Source organism: Tupaia chinensis, unplaced genomic scaffold (assembly GCF_000334495.1).
Source record: "Tupaia chinensis unplaced genomic scaffold, TupChi_1.0 Scaffold000610_1, whole genome shotgun sequence".
Lineage (NCBI taxonomy): Eukaryota > Metazoa > Chordata > Mammalia > Scandentia > Tupaiidae > Tupaia > Tupaia belangeri.
This window is the reverse complement of record NW_006160129.1, coordinates 1,074,541-1,100,293: the sequence shown is the minus strand read 5'-3', so window position 1 is coordinate 1,100,293 and position 25,753 is coordinate 1,074,541. Positions and strand designations below refer to the sequence as shown.

The window sequence follows — 25,753 nt, the reverse complement described above, 5'->3', positions numbered from 1 at the left end:
CGGCACAGACAACGGAGGCAGCGGCGGCGGCGACACCATGTCATCTCCCAGTCCGGGCAAGAGGCGGATGGACACGGACGTGGTCAAGCTGTATCCTTCGTGGAGGAGGGGGAATTAGGGCTGTGTGTCAGGGGCGGTGCGGGGATGCCTAGGGCACCCCCAAGGTGCGAGCAAGGGCCCTGGGGCACTCGAAGCCACTGTCCGAGACTTCCCTCCCTGCCCCCAGTGCCTACGGCGGCACCTCCCAGAAGCCGAGAGCCTTTCCAGCTCCCCCTTTATCTGCAGCACCCCGAAATATGCGCTGCTTCTCGCTCTAGCTGCACCCCCCCAGTGCCCGTGACTCTTCTCCACGACGTTTGGACTCCTAAGACGGCATTCCACCCCCCCCTCCCCGCAGGACTCGCCACCTCATTCTCTTCTACTGTCGAGCCGATCTCCAGGGTCTCTTTCTTGTTTGCTCGCTGTGGATTTAGGATCTAAAGGTAGACATTCCCGAGACGGAAGCCTTTCTCCTTTCTTGAGATGCCCCCATTCCCTCCACTCACAATGCTTCTTGAACTGGGGTAAATCAGGCGACCTCCTTTATCCCTAATTCCTTTCTATATTAGGAAGAGAGTAGTCTGCTCAGGGCCCCTCTCCTAATAAAGAGCTCTGTGTGTTTTAAATCAGAGGCTCTTGTTAAGCGTTCTGGTTCCTAGGAGGACCCTACTGTTTTCCTCTCCACTGACAAAGCCTGTCCCACCCATGGTTGTATGTGGTGAGGACCCCCAGGCCTTCCATCTAGTCACTCTCCATATTGTGGCTATGACAGCTGAGGGGAAGGAGAGAAAGAGGAGCTCCTGGACAAAATAGACCAGTACTAGCCACTGAAGCCAAAGTCCCTCTCTGAGAGTCAGATTCTTGGGGAGTACTTGCCCTGATCTGGCCAAGTGACACCCTTTATTTTTTTTTTTTTACTCTCCTCGCCCCAACTTTATTCACTCCGGAGGGTGCAGTAGGAAAGCTGTAACTGATAAGAGTCCTTCAGGCTGTGGTTTTGGTTGGAGTCCAGACTGATTATTTCATGGCCAGCTAGAGAAATTCGCGAAGGTTCCTATGACAAATTTCAGGAATTCTATTTATTTATTTATTTTGAGGAGTAATTTAGAGGGTGGGGGGAACCCAGTGTGTTGAACTAATCCCAGGGGAGAAAGGAAGAGGAGAGGAGTGAAGGGGTTAGTGTGTGAAACCCAGTCGAAAGTCCTGTCTCCTGTTTCTCTTTCTGCCTCACCCCCATCCCCCCACCATTTCCCCCTGTTGCAGGGTTTTGTTTATATAACTCAAGTTGTTTGGCTAGATTCTTCAGGTGAATTCCTCCTTTCTTGTTTTTATTTGTTACTGAATTTTTTTGACTGTTTTACTCCTTTGTAAAAATCGTTGATTATTGTCAAATACTCAGTTGTATGGGATTTGCTGAAGTTCTAAAAAAGTAGTTTTTGGATATGATTTGGTTGTGGGGGAGGGGAAGAAAAGTTGCCTGTGCAAGAGATTATATTTTTCCCCCCTATAATCTTTTCAGGAATAAGAATGTGTTTTTCTCCTTGTTCATGGGAAACTTGGCCAGAAATTAAGAACCGTAGATAAACTTCTAAGTTTGGAGTTTGGACTTTAGAATTTGGGGGGGAGGGATAGGAGTGAGGATTAGAGAGGAACAACTAATAAAGTATTATGTACCAAATAAATGTCTAGGGCACAAGTGAAATCAACTCTTTATGAGCTGTTTGGGGCCATGATTGTTTTGTAAATGTGTGAATTATACCAGTAATGTTGGCTTTTCATAAGGTTGCAGGAAAACTTGTAACTCTGTGTGTACATTCTACACAAAGCAGTTTCAGGTTTTATTTTTGTTTAGAAACTAGGAAATGACATGGTGGCAGAATTCGAGTTATTTTTATCTTGAATCGAGAGTTACTGTCACACCTAATGCAAATTTCTTCCTAATGTGTAATTGGGATGAAGTATGTGTGTGTGTGTGTGTGTGTGTGTGTGTGTGTGTGTAGGGGAGAATTCCAGCTGTTTTTGATTGATGTCAGATTCTCAAATTATATACGTACATATATTTTTAAAAGCTTGAGGATAAAGAGCGAGGCCTAACTTGACCTGATGCCTTTTCCATACAGTGTCTTTTGTTCATTTAGTAGTTGTGGCATCTAGAATGATTACCGCATTTAGAAGTCGGGGTGTGGGGGGTGGAGAGGGAGAGGAAAACAGACAAAGAACAGCAGGGTGTCTTTTTCTCCCCCCTAAGTGGCTTATTTCATAGCTTATTTTTAGTAGAAGATGAAGAAAGGCAAAAGATGCCTTGGCCTTCTGTTCTTTCCCCACCTTCCTCCTTTCTGACAAAAGAAAGCAGAGGCGCTTTAGAATCGCAGATCCCTGAGACAGGAGGATAACACTCGGATTTAAAAGCCAGAGGTTATCTTTGTTTCGTGTTTGTTGTTTTCTGGCTTAAGGTAGTTTAGAAGTTAACATTTTCGAATTTCCTTTTGTGTGCTGGTGTGTGTGTTGTGGGGGTGAGGGATTTCGTGGCCCCCTTTTTCTGTTGAATTCACATTAGTAGGCCCAAATGGAGCCAACAGTTTTTGAGTAAGGTATATTTAGCAAGAACATGTAAGGAAAAATTCCCCAACCCACTACTAAAATGAGTACAATTGTGTGCAAGGGCTGGGGTTGAAAATGGAAGATGGTGGAGAGGAAGTGGAAAGAAAAGGTCTGAAGGAATGCACTTCTAGCCCCTCTGCCCCTTGACGATTTCTTTGGTGTGGAAGCTGATAGCTGGTTTCATTGCAATCTCCTGTTTCAGCCCATTTTGGGCTGTCTCCCGAGCGTAATTATACCACCACGATTTACAGCCTGGCAGGGAACCTGTGTAGTACGAAAGTAGCGGTGTGGGGGTAGGGAGAGAAGAGGATGTGTAACTAATTGACCACTGCCTTCCACCACCTCGCTGGACTCTTTCTGAGACACCATCTCTGGTTGTTGTTTGCAGTCGGCGATATTTCTTTTGTGACGGGTTGGTAGGAGGAGAGCTAGCTTCCAAGTTAGGCAGGGAGTGAGTGTTTTGCACTGATGCACTTAATATCTGCTGGGCGATTATGTTCTGAAACTCTGACTCATTCATTGTTTCACTTCTGATCCTTAGCTAAGGGTTGTGCAAACCTCCCCAGGAGCCTAGAAACTGATTTACATGACTTTTGGACCCTATAGGAATGCGTCCCAATCAAAAAACTTGCAGGTATCCTCAGTCCTGTGGAATAGTCTCTAATAGTTGGGCCATTTGTTTGCAAAATCAGGTAGATGGGTAATCCTGTGCTGCTCTCCCCCTGGCAACCTCTGAGGTTTCCATCTCCAACTAGCTGATTATTTAGATTGTCTGAGAACTGGGACTCTGGTGACCTTAAAGCGTGATTTGCCCTAAAGGAATATCAGTTTAAGTTCTCCCTGGTGGAGGAACAAACAGCTCAGATTACACGGGTTTCCTTGTTGGGTGGGGGTTACTGGTCTCACCCTGTTGCACAGCCCTGGCGATCCTTTTATCTGTGAACCAGTGGCCCCTGCTGAAGGCTAGAGCTGCTTGTTTTGGAAGAGCGTATGCAGGCAAAAGGCCGCAGGCACAGCTCCTCACAGCTCATTGGCTGCTCTGTTACTCCCCGGAAAAGGAGGAGGGGCGGAGCTACCAAACAGCTGATGGAGTGTGTGACAAGAGAGTGTGTTTATATACAAAAGGGATGGGGGCTGGGGAGGCCTTGCCAGCGGGTGTTACAGGATCAAGGGTGTTTTCAAGGGGTCAGAAGAGGAGAGGAACACTTGACTTGTTAGAGTGTAAGAAATAGAGAAATGAAGGTTAAATCAGAAAAGTGGATCTGATAGTAAGGGGGACTTGGCATGCACCATGTTTGTTACTGATGTAAGGTTTTAGAACTGATAATACCGACAGTTTTCAAAGTCCAAAGATTCTCTTCTTTTGGAAGGAGTGCAGTAATAAAACAGGATGCATTGTTTTGAATATGCTTAATTAGCCTCATGTATGGGCTAAATGTATGGTAGAGATGTAAACATCCTTTACATCTGTCACTCTTCAAGAGTGATAGAAAGGGGCAGGATCTTATAAGAAATGTATTAACAGCATGAGTGAATTTAACAGAACAGTTGGTTAGAGTTTCAGAGCTTTTGGAGAGAGACAGAAGGAAAGTGAGAAATCCCCATAGGGGATGGTCACACCGCAGTCCCTTCTTTTCCATTGGCCTTTCAGGATTTTGGGCACTTGCCTGGCATGTTTTTCTGGCCAGCCGCTGGGTCCAGGACTCAGAGTGTGCATTTGGCCATCTGGGATCCAGCTGCCTCAACCACCACACCACTAGCTGCTCAGAGCTTCCATAACAAATTCAAGCCCTCAAATGTTTGAGCACTTATTTTACCTTTTTTCTTTCCCCCCCCCAGGGAAAGACTTTTACTATAAGGGCGCATTGACTTTGTTGGAGAAACAGGGTGAAAAGGCATGAAATCCACCCCCCCACCACCCCAGGGGGCATGGCCATGCCACAATCCCTTCTTTTCCAATCTCCTCTCAGGAGTTTTGCGCATGCATGTACAGGCGCCCAGCATGAGTTTCAAGCCCCAGGATCTGGGACTCAAACTGCAGTCGGCCTTATGGGAGTCTAGGACATTAACCACTGTTCTACCTGCTGGCCCTTGAACACTTCTTTTTTGCCAGTCATAGTGGTGCTGGGAGTTTAGTAGTGAACAGTTTAGTGTGCATAGTCACAGTGTTTATGTAATTAACTAGGAAAAATTGTTGGTTTTGTTTTTTGGCTTTTTTTTGGGGGGGGGTAAATCAAAAAGACAAGACTGTAGAAGGTCAGCATTGTATTAATCACCTTGCTTTTCCAGTAACTTTCATTGACTTTCAGAATGTATTTATCGAGGAATGGAAAGGTTAAAAAATGAATTTTATGGATTGAGATGGATCTGGGATGTGTACTGCCATTATATAAAAGATAAATACTAAACTGAACAAAAACAAACTAACTTAAGATGTGTAACCATTTGTCTTAGACTTCAACTTTGATATTTTGCTGTTAATTGGTAGTTATTCTATCCCTTTTAATAGTGGGAGTCTTTGTTGCTCTTTAATTTGTGTTCAAAATGTAGATAATTCTGTAATCTTTTAACTAGCTCTGGTGTCATTTGGGAACCTGCAGCTTGTCTTTTATTTCCTGTGGGCTCTGTTTAATTGAGATGATGAGATGAAGTTGAAGTAGTTTTATGGCCTTCAAACTAGAAGTTAGAGATTTGGAAACTATTAGTGTTGTGAATGCATGTTCCTTGCTTAGAATTTGGTAATCAGCATACTGGTACTTATTTTTGTTAAGGGGTGCCTACACGAATAAGTATTCACCTTAGGACATCTGATCCCTGTAGTACAGTTCTAGCAAACTACACACAGGTCTAAAAGTTCAGCTTTTAGGGGAAAAAATCTTTTGCAGATGTGACCCATCAAAGTCCTTTCCCTGTTTTTATGTGTATGTTAGAACAAGCTAGATTTGCTGGTGGTGTAATTTTCCCAGCACCTTGACCTGTGTTACAGTTTTTAAGTCTAGCATCTTGTTCAGTCTTAACAGATGAGATATTCTTAAGAATCACTGGATATTTTAAGCATGCAATTCTAGTCTTACATTACAGTACTTAGAGTATAATAGCTTTTTACCTATAGACCCACAGAGTTGGATCATAAAAGTAATAAGATAATTGAGGAAAATACAGGTTGCAAAAAGAGAAGGAAAATGGTCACCCATAATCCCATCCTTTAAACAGTGATTCTCAGACTTCAGTGTGATCTTAGTCACCTGGAGGTTTGTTAAAACTGGTTGCTCAGTTTAACCAGTGGAGTTTCCTGATTCACAGGTCTAGGGTAGGGTTTGAGAACTGTTTCCAAGAAGTTCCTAAGTGAGGCTGATGCTCTTGGTCCAGGGACCACAGTTTAAGAACCATTGTTCTTAAATGCTAATAATAATAATATGTATTTTCCTATCAGTCTTTTATTCTCCCCCAGTTATAATGTTTCCAACCTGTTGCTCACATAGCATGTACCTCTTCTGTTTTTGCTTAATATTTTTGCAAATACTTTTTCCAGTTAAAAATATCAGAAGTAGGGCTGGCTTTGTAGCCTAGTGGTTAAAGGCATAGGATCCCACATGGCAGACTATGGTCTAAGCTCTGGTGGCTTGAAAAATTGTTTGGCTACATGTGTATACATGCCCCAAACCCCAGTAGGAGGGAGAGGTGGAGGAGAAGGGATTGTGGCATGATCATGCTCTTTTGAGGGTGCTTTCTCCCTTTTCCCTATCCTTCCTTCTTTCTGGCAAGCACAAGTGCTCTCTGGCAGTTTTGGGGGAAAAAAATCACAGGCTGTGATCGGTGTAGTGGTAATGCAACATGGGAAAGGTCCTGGGTTCATGTCCCAGGACCTCCCTGAGCACACTTGGTATAAGTTTATCCATGATCCAGGCTTGGTGAGGCTTGGGGGTGGATCAGGGTGTGGGGGATCCTAGTGGGGATGTCTGTCTCTCTTTGTTTGTCTCTGTCATGGGAGAATAGGTGAATAGACTTTAAAAAAAATCAGATATAGGGGCTAGTAGGTGGCATGGCGGTGTTAAGGGGCTGGACCCCACATGGCCTACTCCAAGGTTTGAGTCCTGGACCCAGCAGCTTGAAAAACATGCTGGGTACATGTGTTTGCATGCACAAAATCTCAGAGGATAATGGAGAAGGGATTGAGGTGTGGGTATCCCCCACTTCGGGTGTGTGAGTGTGTGTGTGTGTGTGTGTGTGCGATTTCTTACTTCCTCTTTCTTTGTTTCTGTCTCTCTCTCTTCAACAAATGCCCTATGGCAAAAATATATTTTTTTTTCAGAGGTTTTTTTGCTATAGGGCACGTGCGCTCGCCAGACAGACAGAGAGAGACAGGAAGTGAGAAATCATCCCCCGGGGGATGACCACGCCGCAGTCCCTTCTCCTCCATTCTCCTCTCGGGATCTTGGGCACACACGCACACGCACCCGGTGTGAGTTTAAGCCACCGGGTCTGGAACGCGAACCGCTGTCTACTACATGAGAGACCAGCGACATAGCCATTATGCTAACTGCTGGTTCTGGCAAAAATCTTAATAAAACAAACAAACAAACAAAAACCTCATGTAACATGTGATTCTATGGCTGAGCCATTCAATTTTTTGCTCTTTTTCTCTAATAAGATTGAAATTAACATCCAAATGCGTTTCTTTGGATTGTTTCTATTTCTCAGAAATGGGATTCTAGATTGAAGAAAGAAAACCTATTAATTGAAACATTAATTAAAAATCATGGAGTCCTGGGGCAGGCAGGCGACCTGATAGTTAAGGATGCTGGACTCCCACATGGCCAACTGTGGTTTGAGTCCTGAACTTGATGGCTTTCTTTCTCACTTTCCCTTCCTCTCTCGCTCTGTCCCTCTCTGGTCAAATTAAAATAAGTACATAAGTAAATATATAAATATTAAATAGACTAGTTCTTAAAACAAAATATGGAGTCTCATACTCAGTGGGCTTTCATTCTTTTTTAGTGCATCATAGTTGGTGTCGTTTTGTCGTTGAAACGGTTAGCCTGATGTAGTGGTTAAAAGTGAAGTCTGGGGACCTGCAGGTGGCCTGGCGGTTAAGGCGCTGGACACTCCCACATGGCCAACCACAGTTCGAGTCCTGGACCTGGTGGCTTCCTTTCTCACTTTCCCTCTCTCTCTTTCTCTGTGTCTCTCTCTGGCCAAATTAAATGAATGAATTAATCAAATTAAATAAATAATTCTTTAAAAAAAAAGAAGTCTGATTTTTATTTGATTGAGCTTTATTTTTTTATAATGGTGGTCCTGAAATCAAGCATACTTTTTTTTTAATTTTTAAATTTTATTCATTCATTTATTTTAATTTGATCAGAGAGAGAAAGAGAATGAGAGAAAGCAAGCCACCAGGTCCAGGACTCGAACTGTGGTCGGCCATGTGGGACTGTCCAGCGTCTTAACCACCACGCCACCTGCTGGTCCCCAACTCAGGCATACTTCTATACTTATCACAGTGCCTACTACAGATTGGTAGGTTAAACACGTTATATTCATTAGTAGATAGACTGACTGGCAAGAGCTTATAGAATTAATTTGGTATCTTGATTTAACACAAATTTTTTTATTGAGGTAAAATTGGAGTACAATAAACTGTACATATTTAAAGTAATCGATTAGGGGCTAGCAGATGGCTTAATGATTATATCACTGGACTCCCACATGGCTGACCATGGTTTGAGTCCTGGACCCAGTGACTTGAAAATAATGCCAGATGCATTTGTGTGCATGACCAAGATCTCAGGAAGAGAATGGAGGAGGAGGAGTTGCGGCATGGCCATCTCTCATTGTCTCTCTCCCTGGCTAGTGTATGTCCCATATGACAGAAACCTCTATAAAGAAAAATAAAATACATAATTAAAGTGAGTAATTTTTTAAGTTTCTTTGTTTTTGCTATAGGGCACATGTGCTCACCAGAGAGAAAATAGAGAAAGTGAGAAATCATCCCTTCCTCCCGGGGGAATGGCCCATTACAATCCCTTTTCCTCCATTCTCAGGATTTGGGGCATGCGTACATGCATACATGTGTACATGTGTCTGGCATGATTTTCAAGCCACCAGGTCCAGGACTTGAATCATGGTAGGCCATATGAGAGTCGGCACATCCATTACCATGCTACCTGCTGGCCCAATTTCTGATTGACTAATAATGTACATATTCATAGGGTGCAGTGTGTTATTTTTTTGTACATGTATGCATTGTGTAATAATCAAATCAGGGTATTTGGCATATCCATCACCTCATGCATTTATCATTTGCGTCAGAAACATTCAGATTCATCTGGTAAGTTTTTGACGCTGGATGGTGGTACATAGTGCACCGGGGACTGACTTGCATGGCGGAGCTCCAGGCCTCCCTGAACATGAACCTGCTTGTGATCTGGGACTGGGGTGGATCACATGTGGGGATGCCTATTTCTCTCTCAGTGTGAGAAAAGAAAGAAATGAACTTTTACAAAAATTGTAACTTTTCAAGTTTTTTTAATTTTTAAAATTTAATTTTATTCATTCATTTATTTAAATTTTGATCAGAGACACAGAGAGAGAGAGAAAGAGTGAGAAAGTAAGCCACCAGTTCCAGGACTTGAACTGTGATCAGCCACTTGGAAGTGTCCAGTGCTTTAACCATCATGCAACTGCTGGTCCCCTAACTTTTAACATTATATCTTACCCATGAAACCTGTCAACACAATCAAGATAGAGAACATTACATCTTTCCCAAAAGTTAGTTAGTTTCTTTCTTTCTTTCCTTCTTTCTTTCTTGTGGCTATAAGGCATGTGTCTCTCTGTCTTGACAGAGAGACAAAAAGTAAATCATCCCCAAGGGGAATAGCCATGCTGCAGTCCCTTGGGATTTGGGGCATGCATGCACACGTGCCCAGCCTGTTTCAAGCCACCAGTCTTGAACTGCACAGTTGATCATGTGGAAGTCCAGTACTGTAACCACTATGCCACCTGCTCACCCCATCCCCAAAGTTTCTTTCACCCCTTTGTAATCTAATTTTCTCTTCCCATGACTGATTTCTGTCACTATAAATGAGTTGAATTTTGTAAAATTTTCTGTAGAAGAAATCATGGAATATGTACTTTTTTAGGAAGGAAGTGTTTGCCATAGGGCACATGCGCTTGCCAGAGACAGAGAATGAGAAATCAACCCCCAGGTGGATGGCCACACTGCAATTTTTTCTCTTGGGAATTTGGGTACGCACTCACGTGCGCCCAGTGTGAGTTTTAAGCTGCCGGGTCAGGGACTCAAACCACGGTTGACTAAGTGGGAGTCCAGCAACATAACTATTATGCCATTGCTGTTCTCCTTTTCATATGGATTCTTTCATAATGTTGAAATTCATACCAATTGAGTTTGTTATTTTTCCTGTTAATGCCTGAGGATGTGTGTGCTTACAAGAGAGAGAAAGAAAGCATGAAAGATTACCCCCCAGTGAGGTGCAGTCATGCGGTATTCTTTTTCCTCCATTTTTCCGTTCTGTTAGGATTTAGGGCACATGCATACATATGCCTGGCATGTTTTCCAAGCCACTGAGACTGGTATTCAGCTGTAGTCAGGAATGTGGAAACAGGCTCCTTTTGGATAATCCTTAAACACAGCGTTTAGGGCCAGTTTGTAGTTCGTTCCTTTTTGTTGTGAAACAGTATTCTGTTGTATGGATGTACCACAGTTTATGAATCTTCTGGTGCTTGACAGCATTTAGTTTTTTTCTAGTTTCAGGTTATTACAGATAAAGCTACTGTGAACTTTTATGTGAACATATGCTTTCTTTTTCTTGGCTAAGAGAAATAACTGGATCAGGTCGTAGGTATATTTTTAGCTTTTTTTTTTCTGGGAGGTTTTTCCCATAGGGTGCATGCACTTGCTGGAGAGAGAGATGAGATAGTGAGAGGGCAGGTGTGATATCACCCCCTGTGGGGATGGGTAGGCTGTAATCACGTCTCCATTCTCCTCCTGGGGTCTTAGGCATGCACAACACACACCTGGTGTGACTTTCAAGCCACTGGCTCCAGGACTTGAACTGTGGTTGGCCATGTGTGAGTCCAGTGATGTAATCAGTATGCCATCTGCTGGCCCAGCTTTTTATTTTTAACATTTATTTAATTTTATTTGTTATTTTTTAATTTGCTATAAGGCACATGCACTCACCAGAGAGAGAGAGAATTAGTCTGGTGCCATAACTACCTTGCAAATGCTGGCCCCTATGTTTAGGTTTTTTTTTTTTGGAGAGGTTTTCACTATAGGGCACGTGTGCTCGCCAGAAAGACAGAGAGAGACATAGAGACAGAAAGTGAGAAATCACCCCCCAGGGGGGATGGTCACACCGCAATCCCTTCTCCTCCATTCTCCCCTCGGGATCTTGGGCACGCATGCACACATGCCCGGCGTGAGTTCTAAGCCACCGGGTCCGAGACGCGAACCGCGGTCGATTACGTGGGATTCTAGCGCCATAGCCATTACGCTAACTGCTTGTTCCCAGCTTTTTTTTTTTTATGTTTAGCTTTTATTAGGTGATTTGATAATCATCTATATTTCATGTACAAGTAAAGTTGTAATAGTAAAATGTTTCAGTGGGGGGGGGGCCAGATGTTGGTGTAACAGCTGTGTTGCTGGACTTCCACGTAGCTGACCGCGGTTTGAGTCCTGGACCCATTGGCCTAAACTCTCGCTGGGCATGTGTGTATGTGTGCCCAAGATCCCGAGAGGATAATGGAGGAAAAGGGATTTGTGGCGTGGCCATCCCCCTGGAAAGTGATTTTTCACTTTCTGTCTCTCTCTGTCTTCCTGGCAAGCACACACGCCCTATAGCAAAAAACAAAACAAAGTAAAACAAAAAACCTCTCCAAAAAATGTTACAGTGGTATATTTTAATAGACTCACGTTCAGTAACATGGTCCTAAAGCACTGATTTCTAGCCTAGCTCTGTCAAAGCTGGTTTTGTAACTGTTTTTCTTTCCACTTGAATGAATTTTTCATTGTGAAATATTTTTATTTTGTGGCCTTTTGAAATAGCACTTTAGGGCCAGCTCTGTGGTACAGTGGTAATGTGTTACTCAAGAGAAGCTAGATCCCACTTGGTGACTGAGGTTCAAATCCCAGGCCCAGTCCACCCGAAACAAACCAGGCATGTGTGTGAATATCCAAGAGCTGATGGACTGGAGGAGAGGATTGTCATGTGTCCAGAGCCTGTGAAGAGTGTTCTCTCTCTCTCTGTCTCCTGTGGACGTATGTGCACTGTTTCATTAATATTAAAAATAAAAATTAGCACTTTAGTAAGATCCCAAATAACTTAAATTTTTTCATTTGCTAGTTAGTATATATGCTTTTTGAAAAGGTAAGCACACATTTTATTAATGATGCCTTTTTCTTGTTTTACAAAGTTTTAATAAGGATTTTTTTAAACATTACATTTCCTTGGCACTTTCAGTGAAATTTACAGTAGTTTACAGCTATTTACATCAGATTCCTTTGAAGTCTCAATGTTATGTTCAATTTTCAAGTGATCTAAATTCAGGTGGAAGGAACCAACAGCAAATAAGTGGTGAAATTGGAAACAGATTCTAAAGGTTAGGGTATCCTTTAATACCATGATTTCCTGGATTTTTTTAAAAGATAGATTTTAGTAAAATGTTTAAAACTTTTGGTACTCTATATGAGTCTTTTGGTAGGTTAGTTAATAATACACACTGCTTTGTAATGGTTGTTACTATCACATTCTTCCAAATTATACACTTTTTTTTAAAGAGAGATTTTTTTGCTCTAGGGCATGTGTGTTCCCCAGAGAGACACATCCCCTGGGGGGATGGCCATGCCTCAATCCCTTCTCTTCCATTCTCCTCTCAGGATTTTGGGCATGCATGCACACGTGTCTGGCGTGAGTTTTAAGGCCCTGGGTCCAGGTCTTTAAATGTGGTTGAGTATGAGTACGTGGGAGTCCAGCATACATATGTAAGCCTTCTGCTGGTCCCCCAAATTATAAATATTTGAATTTTATGCATGGTAGTTTGTATGTGTGTTGCTTTAAAAATTAACATCCTATTACTGTCAGCTGGAGCTTTTTTTGGCTAATAAGATGACTTGATTGATGTCTGGTTCATGTTGGAGTCAATGATAGTGTGTTTGGTGTGTGGACCGTTTCGCTAGTCAGACTCAGGTACACAGGTATGGTGCCCTGAGTATGTGAACTAGACTCTGACTGTCTAATTGCCAAAGTGTAATTCAAGTGCAATGTAGAAACCTTTGAAAACAGAGAAGTCAAGTCAGTTCATGCTTTTGAGAGGCTGATGGCTGCATTATTGTTTCTCAGCGGGGTATCACGTTTGAAAAGATCATTCTGTTTTTATGGGCAGGTACTGTGGTTATTGTAATTTGTTTTCTGTACCTTACCAGATGCTTGAAAAAGGTTGCTGGTTGCTTGCAGGCTGGTGCTCATGGTAGTATTTGCCTGTGCCCAGCAGAACCCAAATCCTTAAGAGCCAGGTGGAAAGCCCCCGGGACACCTATATGCTTATGAGGGAAGAAGGATCGTTTTTTGCCTTCCCTTGCTTTGTAGGTATCTAGGGCATTAGGTAAGCGGTCTGAATAGGTGCTACTGATCTTCCTAAGTGTCCCTTTGGAGAAGTCAGGGAGGACTAGACAAGCCTTTTGAGGGGGTGAGCCGTGACTGGACTTCACCGTTCTCAGGGAAACATGTTGGGTGAGAATGTCTCTTGACTCACTTTGAGGGGCCGGGGCCATAGCATTTGGAGGAACCATATTTAGGCATTTAGAATTTTACCCAATTGGGAGCCAGCAGTTAGCGTAATGGCTATGTTGCTGGACTCCCACGTAGTTGACCGCGGTTCGCGTCCCGGACCCGGTGGCTTAAAATTCACGCCGGGCGCATGTGCGTGTGTGCCCAAGATCCCGGGAGGAGAATGGAGGAGAAGGGATTGCGGTGTGGCCATCCCCCTTGGGGGGTGATTTCTCGCTTTCTGTTTCTCTGTCTCTGTCTGGCGAGCGCATGCGCCCTATAGCGAAAAACCTCTCCAAAGGAAAAAAAAAAAAAGAATTTTACCTAATTGATTAGGAGTGGAATCTTTATGTTCTCTTACTCCTCCTGCTTTCTGACGGTTAAACCATTTTTAGGGAGACATTATTAACAAAAGTAGGAGATATTGCCTATATATGAAATCGTGTTATCACTCTTAAAAATTATGCACTTTAGAACTAGGCATAACATTTTTTTCATGTATCATGTTTTCATTATATAGACTTTTCAAGATTTCTTAGATTTTAAAATCTTAGTTGAAGTAATATAAATAGAAAACCAGATACAGAGTGTGCCTGGTTCATGTTACCTCAGAAACAGTTGGGTTGCCATTGAGCCCAATGAAAAATAAATTTAGTGTTGCTTTGTCCGAATGGTGCCAATATAACTTTGATTACCTGGATTTCATTTCTCAATCAGATGGCTTTATAATGCATAGATGGTTTCTTAAAGGTTGATTAATTTAACCGTTCAAAATTCTGTTAAACTTACTTTCCGTTGTGACATTTACATGTAGGAAGTTGATTTGAGTCCTGTCAGTAAAAGATCCCCAAGTGTTATTATAGTTGGATATATTGTTTTATGATCTTATTGTATACTGCTGGGTTAGTACTCTTAACTAATCTGTGACTCTGAATCTGCAAATTAATTAGCAAGTCTTGGCAACAAAGCTTGCAACTATGTAACCCTTTCTATCTTATTCCAAAGCAAATAAACTGGGTTTAGTTTTTCCATTAGCAAATGGTTACTTTTCTGTGGAATTAGTTCTCATAACTGTGAAGTGGTTCTGGTCGAATCACTAACCCAAAGAGAGCCTACAATGAAATCTTCCCATGAATGTAGATCTTAGTTGGATTTTTATAACAAATTACATTCACATGGGTGAACAGAGAAGAAAAATGCATTTTAGGTGCTCGTAGTAATTTCTTTAAAAAATTTTTTTTTCCTTTATTTAATTCCATTTGTTGTTATTTTTTTAGTTTGACCAGCGAGAGACAGAGAGAGAGAGAGAGAAAGAGAAAGCAAGCCACCAGGTCTGGGACTTGAACTATGGTTGGCCATGTGGGAAACCAGCTCCTTTAACTACCACGCCACCTGCCGGCCCCAGTGCTCGGAGTATTTTCTGATAGGAGTTTTAACCTTTGGTGGCTGACCTTAATATTGTGTTTGAGTATACTGGAATGTAGAACACAATACATGTTTGATATGAGGTAAATTTGAGGAAAACTGCGACATGGCCACGCAGTTTGACATGAGCATCTGTTAATTTTATAAATCTGAATCATTCAGTTCTCCATAGCCTCCATCTTTTTTCTTTTTTTTTTTTTTTTGAGAGATTTTCACTGTAGGGCGCGTGCGCTCACCAGACAGAGACATAGAGACAGAAAGCGAGAAATCACCCCCCAGGGGGGATGGTCACGCCGCAGTCCCTTCTCCTCCGTTCTCCTCTCGGGATCTTGGGCACGCACGCACACGCGCCCGGCGTGAGTTTTAAGCCATCGGGTCCGGGACACAACCACGGTCGACTACGTGGGAGTCCAGTGACATAGCCATTATGCTAACTGCTGGTTCCCCATAGCCTCCATCTTGATAATAAGGGGGAAAAGTCTTCTATTCATTGTATCCTTAAAGATGAAAAAACAATGGGGCCAGCAGGTGGCATGGTGGTTAAGGTACTGGACTCCCACGTGGCGATGATGGTTTGAGTCCTCTACCTGGCTGCTTGCTTTTTCATTTTCCCTCTCTCTCTTCCTCTGTCTCATGTGCCCTGTAGGAAATTGAAAAATAGTAATAATGATAAAATTAAATTAATTATTTTAAAGAAAATGAAAAAAAATTTCACACAAATAAAATATCTTTAAAGCTAGATTTGCTTTATGGTTTGGAAGAAGAGAGGAAGTCGACCTTTGAATGTGTTCAGTCTTATGATCTGGATTGCTGCCCTGGCCTTTGGTAGTGAAGAGCGGATGCTTTCAAATGCTGTCTTTGACTATCAGATGGCACATGCGTGAGACACCTGTATTGTCACCCGTGCTGTCGTGAACACTTAGCTTTTATCTTTTGCTTCCTACAGGCTCTTGGATTAGAAAAGTTAATAACCAGATTCTTTCTGTCTTTAAGTACTTAATGTGACTTTTTCCTTTTTTGGACATTAGCTAGGAATTTCATAACATGTGAACCATGATACATCAATCAGGAAGATGGTATTGGTTTATAAAGGCTATAGTTTCATTTCTTTCTTCATACAGTAGGTGCTTTCAAGTCTCTCTGCATTCTGTTAGTGTTCTTAGCTTACCCAAACTTTGTTTTCTAAGAATCAAACAAGACAGAAAATCCTTTAGAGCAATTGTACACCTATGGGTATACACACAAATAAACCTTTAGAGAGAAAGTGTTTCCAGATCCTTCACAGAATCTTAGATTCAGCCTCAAATAAGATTAGTAGTGAAGACAGGTCTTTTTTCCTAAGTATTTGAAAATGAAAGTATATTTGGTTTGTTTTACTTTATGTAGTTTGGCAATTGTATTATCAAACTTGAACTTATGCTTAAAATGTATAGTAGTTTATAGCTTTGATATGTGTCCTCTGAATGTAAAAATAACTTGCAGGGTTTTTAGTTTGCCTTAACCAGGTTAGTGAGGTTGGACAGGATGGAATTCGGCACTGGATTTTGTGTTCTTGTTCTTTAGAGGGCTTGATTTCTACTTGACTCTGAAGAATTTGTTTTTTTCTAAGCAGATTTTATACAATCTGCCTAGTATTATGAGATTCAAAAACTGCTAACTATATTTTCTTTTCAATTAGCCAGAGGGTGTGGGTGTTGGTCAGAGAGAGACAGAGGGAGGGAAAGGGAGAAAGCATCCTCCCCAGTGGGGCATGGTCATACTGTAGTCCCTTCTCTATTTCTCTTTCCCATAGAGATTTGGAGCATGCTTGCACTTGGTCTAGCATGTTTTTCAAGCTGCCAGGGCTGAGCTTTGAGCTGTGTCAGCCATGTGGGGTCTGACATCTTAATTACTGAGCCACAGGACCAGCCTTTGACTGTATTTTGTTTAAGTTATCAAAGTAAAAGGTCAGTTCTCTGTCCCTTTGCATCCTCCTGTCCCCTTCAAGCAAGGTAAATGGGAGGAGTCCCCTGTCCCATGGGAACTCATTCTCGGGATTCAGTTTTAGCCCCTTTGCATCTTGTAATTCAGAGAACTACTATTGAAATATAAAATACAAAAATAGCTTGATGTTTCCTTGTGTTTATATTTTTGTTTACCTGATATATTTATGTACTTATGTGTGTGTCACACATACATTGCATGGACACCCACACATACACACACACTGAGACCTTTGAACTGGATTGTATTAATTGGCATGCATACATTCCCATTGCTTAATGGGGAATAGAAATTCTTTTTTATAGACTCAAAATGAGTGTATGACTTCTATGGTTTTTAGTTTGGACTTATTACTCCCCTGAATTAATTGGACAACACATAATGGTTTTAGTCTGCCAATTGTGGTTGTTTTATTTCTTAAATATCATTCTTAATTCTTCTAGTGTTTTGTCAGCTCTGATGAAGTTCTGATGGCATCTTAGTTAAAATTAAATTTTAGTAGGTACTACATTCACATAGGTTTTAGCATGTTTTTATATAGAGAAGCTCTGGACTAAAAATAATATTTTTATAAAACAGCGATTGTTGTCTGAACATAAGGGCTATTTTTGAGTGGAAATTAATAATTATATTTCTCAGCAAAATCATTCGTGGCCTTAAAATAACTGTTTAAGAAATTCTAATGCTTGGGGCCGCAGGTAGCATGGTAGTTAAGGTGTTGAACTCCCACATGGCCGACCACAGTTCAAGTCTCAGACCTTGCGGCTTGCTCTCTCACTCACTCTCTCTCCTTCTCTCATCGAATTAAATAACAACAACAAATAAATATTTTTTAAAAAGAAAAAATACTAATGCTTGGGTACTGCTTCAGGTAGAGGGTGAACTCTGGTAACTTTGTTTTAATAATGACAAGGGGAAAAAAGGACTCCAAAGTTGAAATAAGGAGACTGCTTTTCATCTGTGACTTATTTTTAATTTGTTGGAGGGTGTGTGTACTTGCCAGAGAGAGAGAGACAAAGTGAAAAAGCACACCTCCATGGAGGATGTTCATACCACAATTCCTCTGTAGTTTTCACTTTGGGGATTTTGGGTATGCATGCACATGTGCCTGGTGTGTTTTTAAAGCCACTGACTCTGGGACTCAAACTACATAGTCAGCCATGTGGGCTCTAGTTGCCTTAACCACCATGCCACTGGCTGGCTCTCTATGACTTAAAAAATCAGATTAACTAGTTAGTCACATTTGTTATGTGAAAAATAGAATTAAAACATAGCCCAATAATGTCTCAGTTAATCTTATTTATGAATATGAAATTTACAAAGAAAAAATAAAATGTTAATATCAGTATTATGGCATAATGTAATGTTTATGCTGAATAAGATGATCATTGCATACTGCTTTGAAACTACTATACCCCACAAAAATGCTTAACAATTATTTTTAAATGAAAAATCCACAAAAAAAGAAACAAAAGTGTTTGTTATCTCTTTACAACAATATATTAAATGGCATTGCATCTTTTTTTTTTTTTTTTTGAGAGATTTTTGCTATAGGGCATGTACGCTTGCCGTAGACACAGAGAGAGACAGAAAGCGAAAAATCACCCCCCAGGTGAGATGGCCACACCACAATCCCTTCTTCTCCACCCTCCTGTAGGGATTTTGGACATGCATGCACATGTGCCTAGTGTGAGTTTTAAACCGCTGGTTCTAGGACTTGAACCGTGGTCAACTGTGTGGGAGTCCAGTGACATAAACATTACGCCATCTACTGCTTCTACATCTTGTAATCTTAAAGCATCTGAATTGAGCGTGTCCTGTCAAAATTTTAAAAATAAAAGAATCACTGAGTGCCTGATACATGGAAGCTTTTGTCAGGATAGGATGATATCATGCTGTTCCTTTAAAAATTTTTGTGTATTTGATTACGTAAGTTATATTTTGCTTTTTAAAAGGTAAACTAGGGGAGGGGACTGATAGTAGATTAAAAGAATATGCCTGTAGTCAAGATAGGATCTTCTTCAAGTCTGAAACATCTCAGTTCTTGAGCATTTACATATTTACTCTTACACCTTTCTGTACTCTTCAGATATCTTAAAGCCTTTGCAGGAAATTTAGTTGCCAACATTTTTATTGATATTTGCATTCTGAGCATCTGTAATGGGTTGGTTTTGTTTTGCTTTAGTAATTTTAGTAATTCATCTCAAGTATATATAAATGCTTGAAAGTTGGAATTTTTTCTTTTTTTGAGAGGTTTTTGCTGTAAAGTGCATTCCCTGGAGACACAGAGACAGAGAAAGTGAGAAATCACCCCTTGGGGGTATGGCCATGCTGCAGTCCCTTCTCTTCCAGTCTTTTCTTGGGATTTTGGGCATGCATGCACACACATGTGCCCAGTGTGTTTTAGGCCATCGGGTTCCGGACTTGAACTGTGGTCAACTACATGGGAGTCCGGCAACACAACCATTACACCATCTGCTGGTCCCATAGTTGGAATGGTTTTATAAAAGTTGGCATGCATGAGACCAGCAGATGGTTATGTCGCTGGACTCCCATGTAGTTGTCTAATATTCAAGTCCCAGCAACTTAAAAAAAACTCATACCCGCTGAGTGTGTGTGTGTGTGTGTGTGTATGTGTGTGTGCAAAATCCCAAGAGGAAAATAGAGAAGAAGGGATTGTGGTGTGGCCATTCCCCTCCGGGGGGTGGGTGGTGATGGTGATTTCTCACTTTCTGTCTCTGGTGAACGCACACACCCTGTAGCAATAAAATCTCTCTCAAAAATAAAAGATAGGATGCAAATAATCCTTTTCATTTTCTACTGTTTTTTTGTTTTTGGCTGTGACCTAATGTTTGATAGATTTTTACTTTTCTTTTTTTAATTGCTAGAGGGTGCATGTGCTTATCAGAGACAGAGAGAGAGAGTCCCCCCACCCTCAAGGGAATCTGATCATGCTGCAGTCGCTTCTCCATTTCTCTGTCCTGTGGGTATTTTGAGCATGCATGCACGTGCACCCCGTGTGTATTTCAAGCCACTAGGGCTGGGATTTGCATACTCAGCCATGTGGGCGCCAACTCCCCTAACCACTAGGCTATGGGGTAGCCCTACTATTTTTTTTTTTTTTTTTAATGAGAGAAGAGCCAGGTGGGAAAAGAGTGAGCGTGTGTGTGTGTGTGTATGCATTAGAGAGAAATTTTGACAGGGTCTTACCATGTGGTTAGTCTCCTGCCCGTCTCCTAGTTAGTTAGAACCAGAGGCACACACCACTACACCAAGCATGTTTAGACTGGACAGGGAACTGAACCTAGGCCTCCTAGGTGGCCTCAACCACTGTGCAGCAGTGTCCTCCTGCTTGCACTAGCACTGCCAGGCAAGTTTTTTCTTTTATTGTTTTAGATAAAGTAATTATGTTCATTTCATTGAAAAGTTGGAAGGATAGTCCAGAGTTCCTGTCCCTTAGCCAGTTTTTGTTAACTGTGATATAATTTCACATGACTGTGGTTTATTAGAACTATGAAACTAACCTTGGTGCCCTACCGTAGACTAAACTCCAGGCTTTATTCAGATTTTATCAATTTTTCCATGATTATTCTTTTCTGTCCCAAGATTCAGCTCGGGATACTACATTGCATTTAGTTGTCTTTGGCCTATGACCATTTCTCAGCCTTTTTGTTTTACATGAACTTGACACATTTTAGTACTGGTCAGATATCTTGTGGCATATTCATCCATTTGAGTTTGATTATCTTTCTCATGATTAGACCTCATTGCAGTGAAGTATTAACATTTGGCAGGGAGTCAGAACACAGTGCAGCACTAAAATGCATTGATACCCTGCGAGGAAACCTCACCTGAGAAGGCACCCAGTGCAAATGTAGGGACCTTCCTGTGTGCGCCGGCATGTGTGTGCCCATGATCCGGGGCTGACTGAAAATTTAAGGCGAATCGTGACGTCAGAACCCTGTCGGGGGTGCTCTCTCTCTTTCTCTTACACTCACTAATGGAGGAAGTATAAGTAAATAAACTTAACATCTGGCCCAACTTGTGGGTTTCTGGAAAGAATACCACAGAGGTAAAATGCCCTTTCATCAAGCAGGGGCCGGTACTTGATGTTCATTTGATATATCACTGGCGGTGTTAACCTTGATCCACTTGGCTAAGGTGGTGCTTGCCGGGTCTCCCCACTGTAAGGTTACTGTTTTAACTCTTCTGTACTTTATTCTCTTCAAGTCCGTTGCTAAATTCGTCCAGCACTCAAGGAGGCAGGGGGGAATTTGTTCCATTTTTCTGGAGGCCGTAATCATTTTTGACTTGATCATATATTAGTGCACTAATCTCAGCTACTTGCTAGTGGCTTTCGTACAGAAAGAACGTTTGATTTTGAGCAAAGTGTAAGTTGGTACTGCTGTTTGGAAGCAAGATACAATAGAATATAAATAAATGAGGATGTGATCTAGGAGCACAGACTGAGTGGATTCGTTTGTCAAGTGACTTGCACGGCAAATTTAATTTTCCACATTTGGCTGTTTTTAGATATATTTTCAAACTTAGATGTATCTTCCTCAAGTTTAGGATGGGTTACAAAGGTATTAGTTAAGGGCCACATAACTCAAGGAATTCTGTGATCTTGGTTTTAGAACAGGAATAGACTTGAGGATAAAATGCAATTATGTGGCTTTTTAAAAAAATAATATTTATTCATTTATTTTTTAATTTGACTATAGAGACAGAGAGAGAGAAAGTGAGAAAACAAACCATTGGGTCTGGGACTCGAACCATGGTCATCCATGTGGGAGAGTCCAGCACCTTAACCATGCCACCTGCTGGTCCCCACAATTATGTTTTGCATATCTTCTTATTAACTGGATATATAATCAACAGAAGAATATATTCTTACCAACTTAAGATTCTATTGAAGGTTTATTTGACCCATAGAAACATTTTATTCTAACTTAAAGGAGGGCATTTTTCACCATTTTGATTTTTTTTGTTTTTGTTTTTAGCAGTTGTAGTTTCAGTGAAAATTTTGTTAAAAATTGTAGCTGTCAGTTTTAACTAGAAATTCAACTATTATGGGAAGATTAAGTAGAACTTCACTTTTTTTTCACTTCAGAATTTTGTGAGCAGTTGAAATAACTCCTTTAGGGACTGACAGGTGGTGTGGTGGTTAAGGGCACTGGACTGCCACATGACTGACTGTGGTCGAGTCTCAGACCTGGTGGTTTGCTTTCTCACTTTCTCTTCCCTCCCTCCCTCCCTCCCTCCTCTTCCTTCTCTTTCTCTCTCTCTCTCTCTCTCTCTCTCCCTCTCCCTCTCACTCTGGTCTGTCTGTCTGTCTGTCTGTCTGGAAAAAAAACAAAAAAAAAAACTGCTTTAAGAGCATTTAACTTTGACAACCTGGGATGAATTTTTAAATTTTGACTGTTTTGTTTTCTTCCTAGGAAATTACCATTTAGGATGATGAAAGGCTTGAGTATATATTGTTTCCTTTGTGCTTTTTTTGCTTATTTATTTCCCACATGGGAGGGGGCAGGGGTCCTCAACAGGGTCTTCATGCCCTGATCCTCTCTTTGGCCCTGCAGTTAGCCAGCAGCATGTTGAAGGAGACCCGTGAGGAGAACTGAGAGCCTTCCAGATCACACAGCCGCACTCTCTACTGTCTGTATCATTGCAGCTGGGCCTTGCATTGTTTTCTCAAACAGAGTATTTTTAGTTGAAGCTATTAAGTAAGTGACCTCTGGAAAAATAACAGCGAGATAATAAAATTTGGCCTGGGTCAGCTCTGTGGCATGGTGGTTAAGACAGCTGGATCCCACGTGACCCACTCCATAGTTTGAGTCCTGGCCCTGGTGACTTGAGAAACACAGGTGCGTGTGCATACATGCCTGCCTGAAATCCCATGGCCTGGAGAAATGGAGGAGAAGGCATTGCGGCATGGCTATTCCCCTGCAGAGGGTGCTTTCTCCTCCTCCTCCTTTGTCTCTCTCTTTGAGGGAGCTTGTGCCTTCTGGAAAAATTTTTAAAAAGTTTGCCCTAACCTGTTTGATTTCTAGGCAGAAAAGTTAAACCAAAGGCATTTCTCTCTCAGGGGCTTCCTTGAAAAAAGTAAAGAAAGGTAGAAGTTGAACATTGATGCAAATATCTAACTAGTTATAAATATAATGGTATAAAGTTCCCTAACTTGAGGCTATAGAAGACAGTTCACTTCATGAGGGGTGATTTCTAAGTCAAGACTATTTGCAGGGGGCCAGCAAATGTGTAGTGGCTGCATTGCTAGACTCCCACATGGCCGACTGTGGTTCAAATCCTGGTGGCTTGACAATCACGCTGTGTGTTTGTGCGTGCATGCCTAAGATCCTGGGAGAAGGATGGAGGAGAAGGGATTGCAGCATGGTCATCACCCTGGGGGTGGGGGTGAGTTCTCGCTTTCTCACTGTCTGTTCCTCTCTTTCTTTCCAGAGAGCACATGCATCCTAAGGCAAAAACCTCTCAAAAAAAAGAAGGGTATTTGTAACTAGATGTTTATTAGTTTAGTAATCCCAGTGGTGCATTTTTTTGACCTTTGGCCCTAAATAATAGCAGTACCTGGATGTCATATAGGTGCCAAGAATTAAGAGTGGCACTTAAGGCCACCTCACTGGCTTGAGTGTGGGGAAGCATTCACTTGGTTCTTGTGTACCTGCTTCCTTTGCTCATCTTCTGAAATTTGAGTGCCCCGGTGGGCTGTTTTAATGATTAGAACCAGTACTCTTTAAAAAGTACTTTTTAAAAAACTGCATACTATTTTTTAAAAACAATTATTTAATTTTATTTATTATTATTTAAAAATTTTCTATAGGGCACATGTGCTCTTCAGAGCCACACATAGAAATAAAATGAGAAAGCCAGCCGCCAGATCTGAGACTCTAACCGCGGTCAGCCATGTGGGTGTCCAGCGCCTTAACCACAATGCCACCTGCTGGCCCCTGTGTACTATTTTTATGTATTGAACATTTTTTAATGTAAAAGTACTGATTTTTTTCAGATCACCTTTGCACCTTCAAAAAAGTCTCTAAGTTGTAAGTAGCTAAATTCTGTATTACTGGTATAGTCTATCCTTTTTTTAAAAATGTTCAGAAGTGGCTATGTGGTTGTCTGAGAGAAAGAGGGAGAGAAAGCACCCTTTAGTAGGCTGACGTCATGCCATAGTCCCTTCGCTCTTTCTCCAGCCTGTCAGGATTTTGGGTGTACATGCATGTACCTGGTCTGTTTTTCAAACCACAGTCAGCAATGTGGGATCTCACTTTGAGACTGGTCTTATTTATAATTTTGTCCTTAATTTCTCTTTTCTTATCCCCAATTGTAGTTTCATTGAAAATCTTGATATAAACTATAGCTAGCAATTTTAAACAGAAATTCATTTATGTCAGGGATTAAGAATGTCATTTAAAAAATATTTAATTTTATTTATTCATTCATTTTTTAATTTGACCAGAAAGAGACACAGTGAGAGGAAAAGTGAGAAAGCAAGCCACCAGGTCTAGGACTTGAACCGTGGTCAGCCATGTGGAAGTGTCCAGTACTTTAACCACCACACCACTTGCTGGTCCCCAAAAACATTATTTCTTTTCTGACTTCAGAAGTTTCTTTTTTTTTCCCCTTAGGTTTTTGCCATATGTTGTGTGCCCTCACTGGAGAGAGGCAGAAAGAGGGAAAGTGAAAAATCACCTTTGAGGAGGGATGACCATGCCACAATCTTTTCTCCTCAGTTATCGTCTCGGGATTTTGGGCATGCACACACAGGCACCTGGCTTAATTTTAAAACTGTTGGGTCTAGGACTTGAACCACTGTTGACCATGTGGGAGTGGTTAACCACCATGACTCCTGTTTACCCTGACCTCAGAATATTCTAAGCAGTTAAAAAGTTACACTTATAAATGGGAAAACTTCACTTTGAGAGTTTTTGGTGTATTTTTATTTTTGCTGATGCTTTTGCTGTTTTATAACGTGATACCTTTTATTCTGGTGTGTTTCTCGTTTATTCTTGTAGCATGTTTGCTCTGAGGTGTTATGGTTCACTCTTTGTGGATTACAGATGTGGGTCATGTGGGTCGGTTGAAAGTGGCGGGCTTACGGAGAAACGTCGTGATGGTCCTGGCCGTCTCTTGTAGCAGTTAGCTTTGCATGTGTGGTAGGTGCTCAGGAAACACCTCCTCAATGAAGTAGGGTCAATAATATACTGCAGGGACTTCGCCATATCCTGGGGACATTTTTAGACTAATATTTGTCACCTGTAATAGAAACAATATCGAAATCATCCTGAGTGGGGCAAGTGACAGTCCTCAAGTGATGGGCAGTTTGGTTCTTTCATGTGCAGATGGGTGCCATTCTTCTTTTCTTGTACCGTTTCCTTTTCCCGTATACAACATGTTTATCTGTGTTCTGAAATGGTCCTAAATGCTAGTACTTTTGTGTATCAAACAGTATTTTCAGATGGTTTTAAGATTGTTCGATTGCTGGTATTAGATACCAAAGGTAGTAATTTTTTAATTTGCTGGAGGACGTGTGTGCTTGCTGGATGGGAAAGAGAAAAAGCACCCACCATGGGAGATGGTCAGGCCACAGTCCCTTCTCCATTTTTCCTTTGGAGATTTTAGGTACACATGCACATGCGCCCAGCCTTGTGTGATCCAGCTGCCTGAACCACCGCACCACTGGCTGGCCCCAAAGGTACTTATTAAGATTGTTCATCGGGGAAAGAAATTCGGTTTTATATTTTGGGAACTGTCTTTAAATTCATCTTACTGATTTAGTTGTTGACTAACAACTTAAAGATGACTTACTAGCAAGGATTTAGTACTGTGTTGTTGACTACTTGGTTTGCACAGGATTTCATTGAGGACCTCTTTTTTGTGTTTAATTTTACTTTTACTCTGTA

General features: G+C 41.5%; 1 protein-coding gene across 2 annotated transcripts in view; it reads left to right on the top strand.

Annotated features, from left to right (window-relative positions):
• The first annotated feature begins 6 nt into the window (after positions 1-6).
• UBE2H (ubiquitin conjugating enzyme E2 H) overlaps positions 7-25,753 on the top strand; it is a 131,092-nt gene continuing 105,345 nt past the window's right edge. For both annotated transcript variants that reach the window (XM_014591723.2, XM_006158816.3), the window contains exon 1: positions 7-90. In XM_014591723.2, the coding sequence (XP_014447209.1) occupies positions 38-90 (53 nt within the window). In that variant the 5' untranslated portion in view covers positions 7-37. The remainder of the gene's footprint in view (positions 91-25,753) is intronic.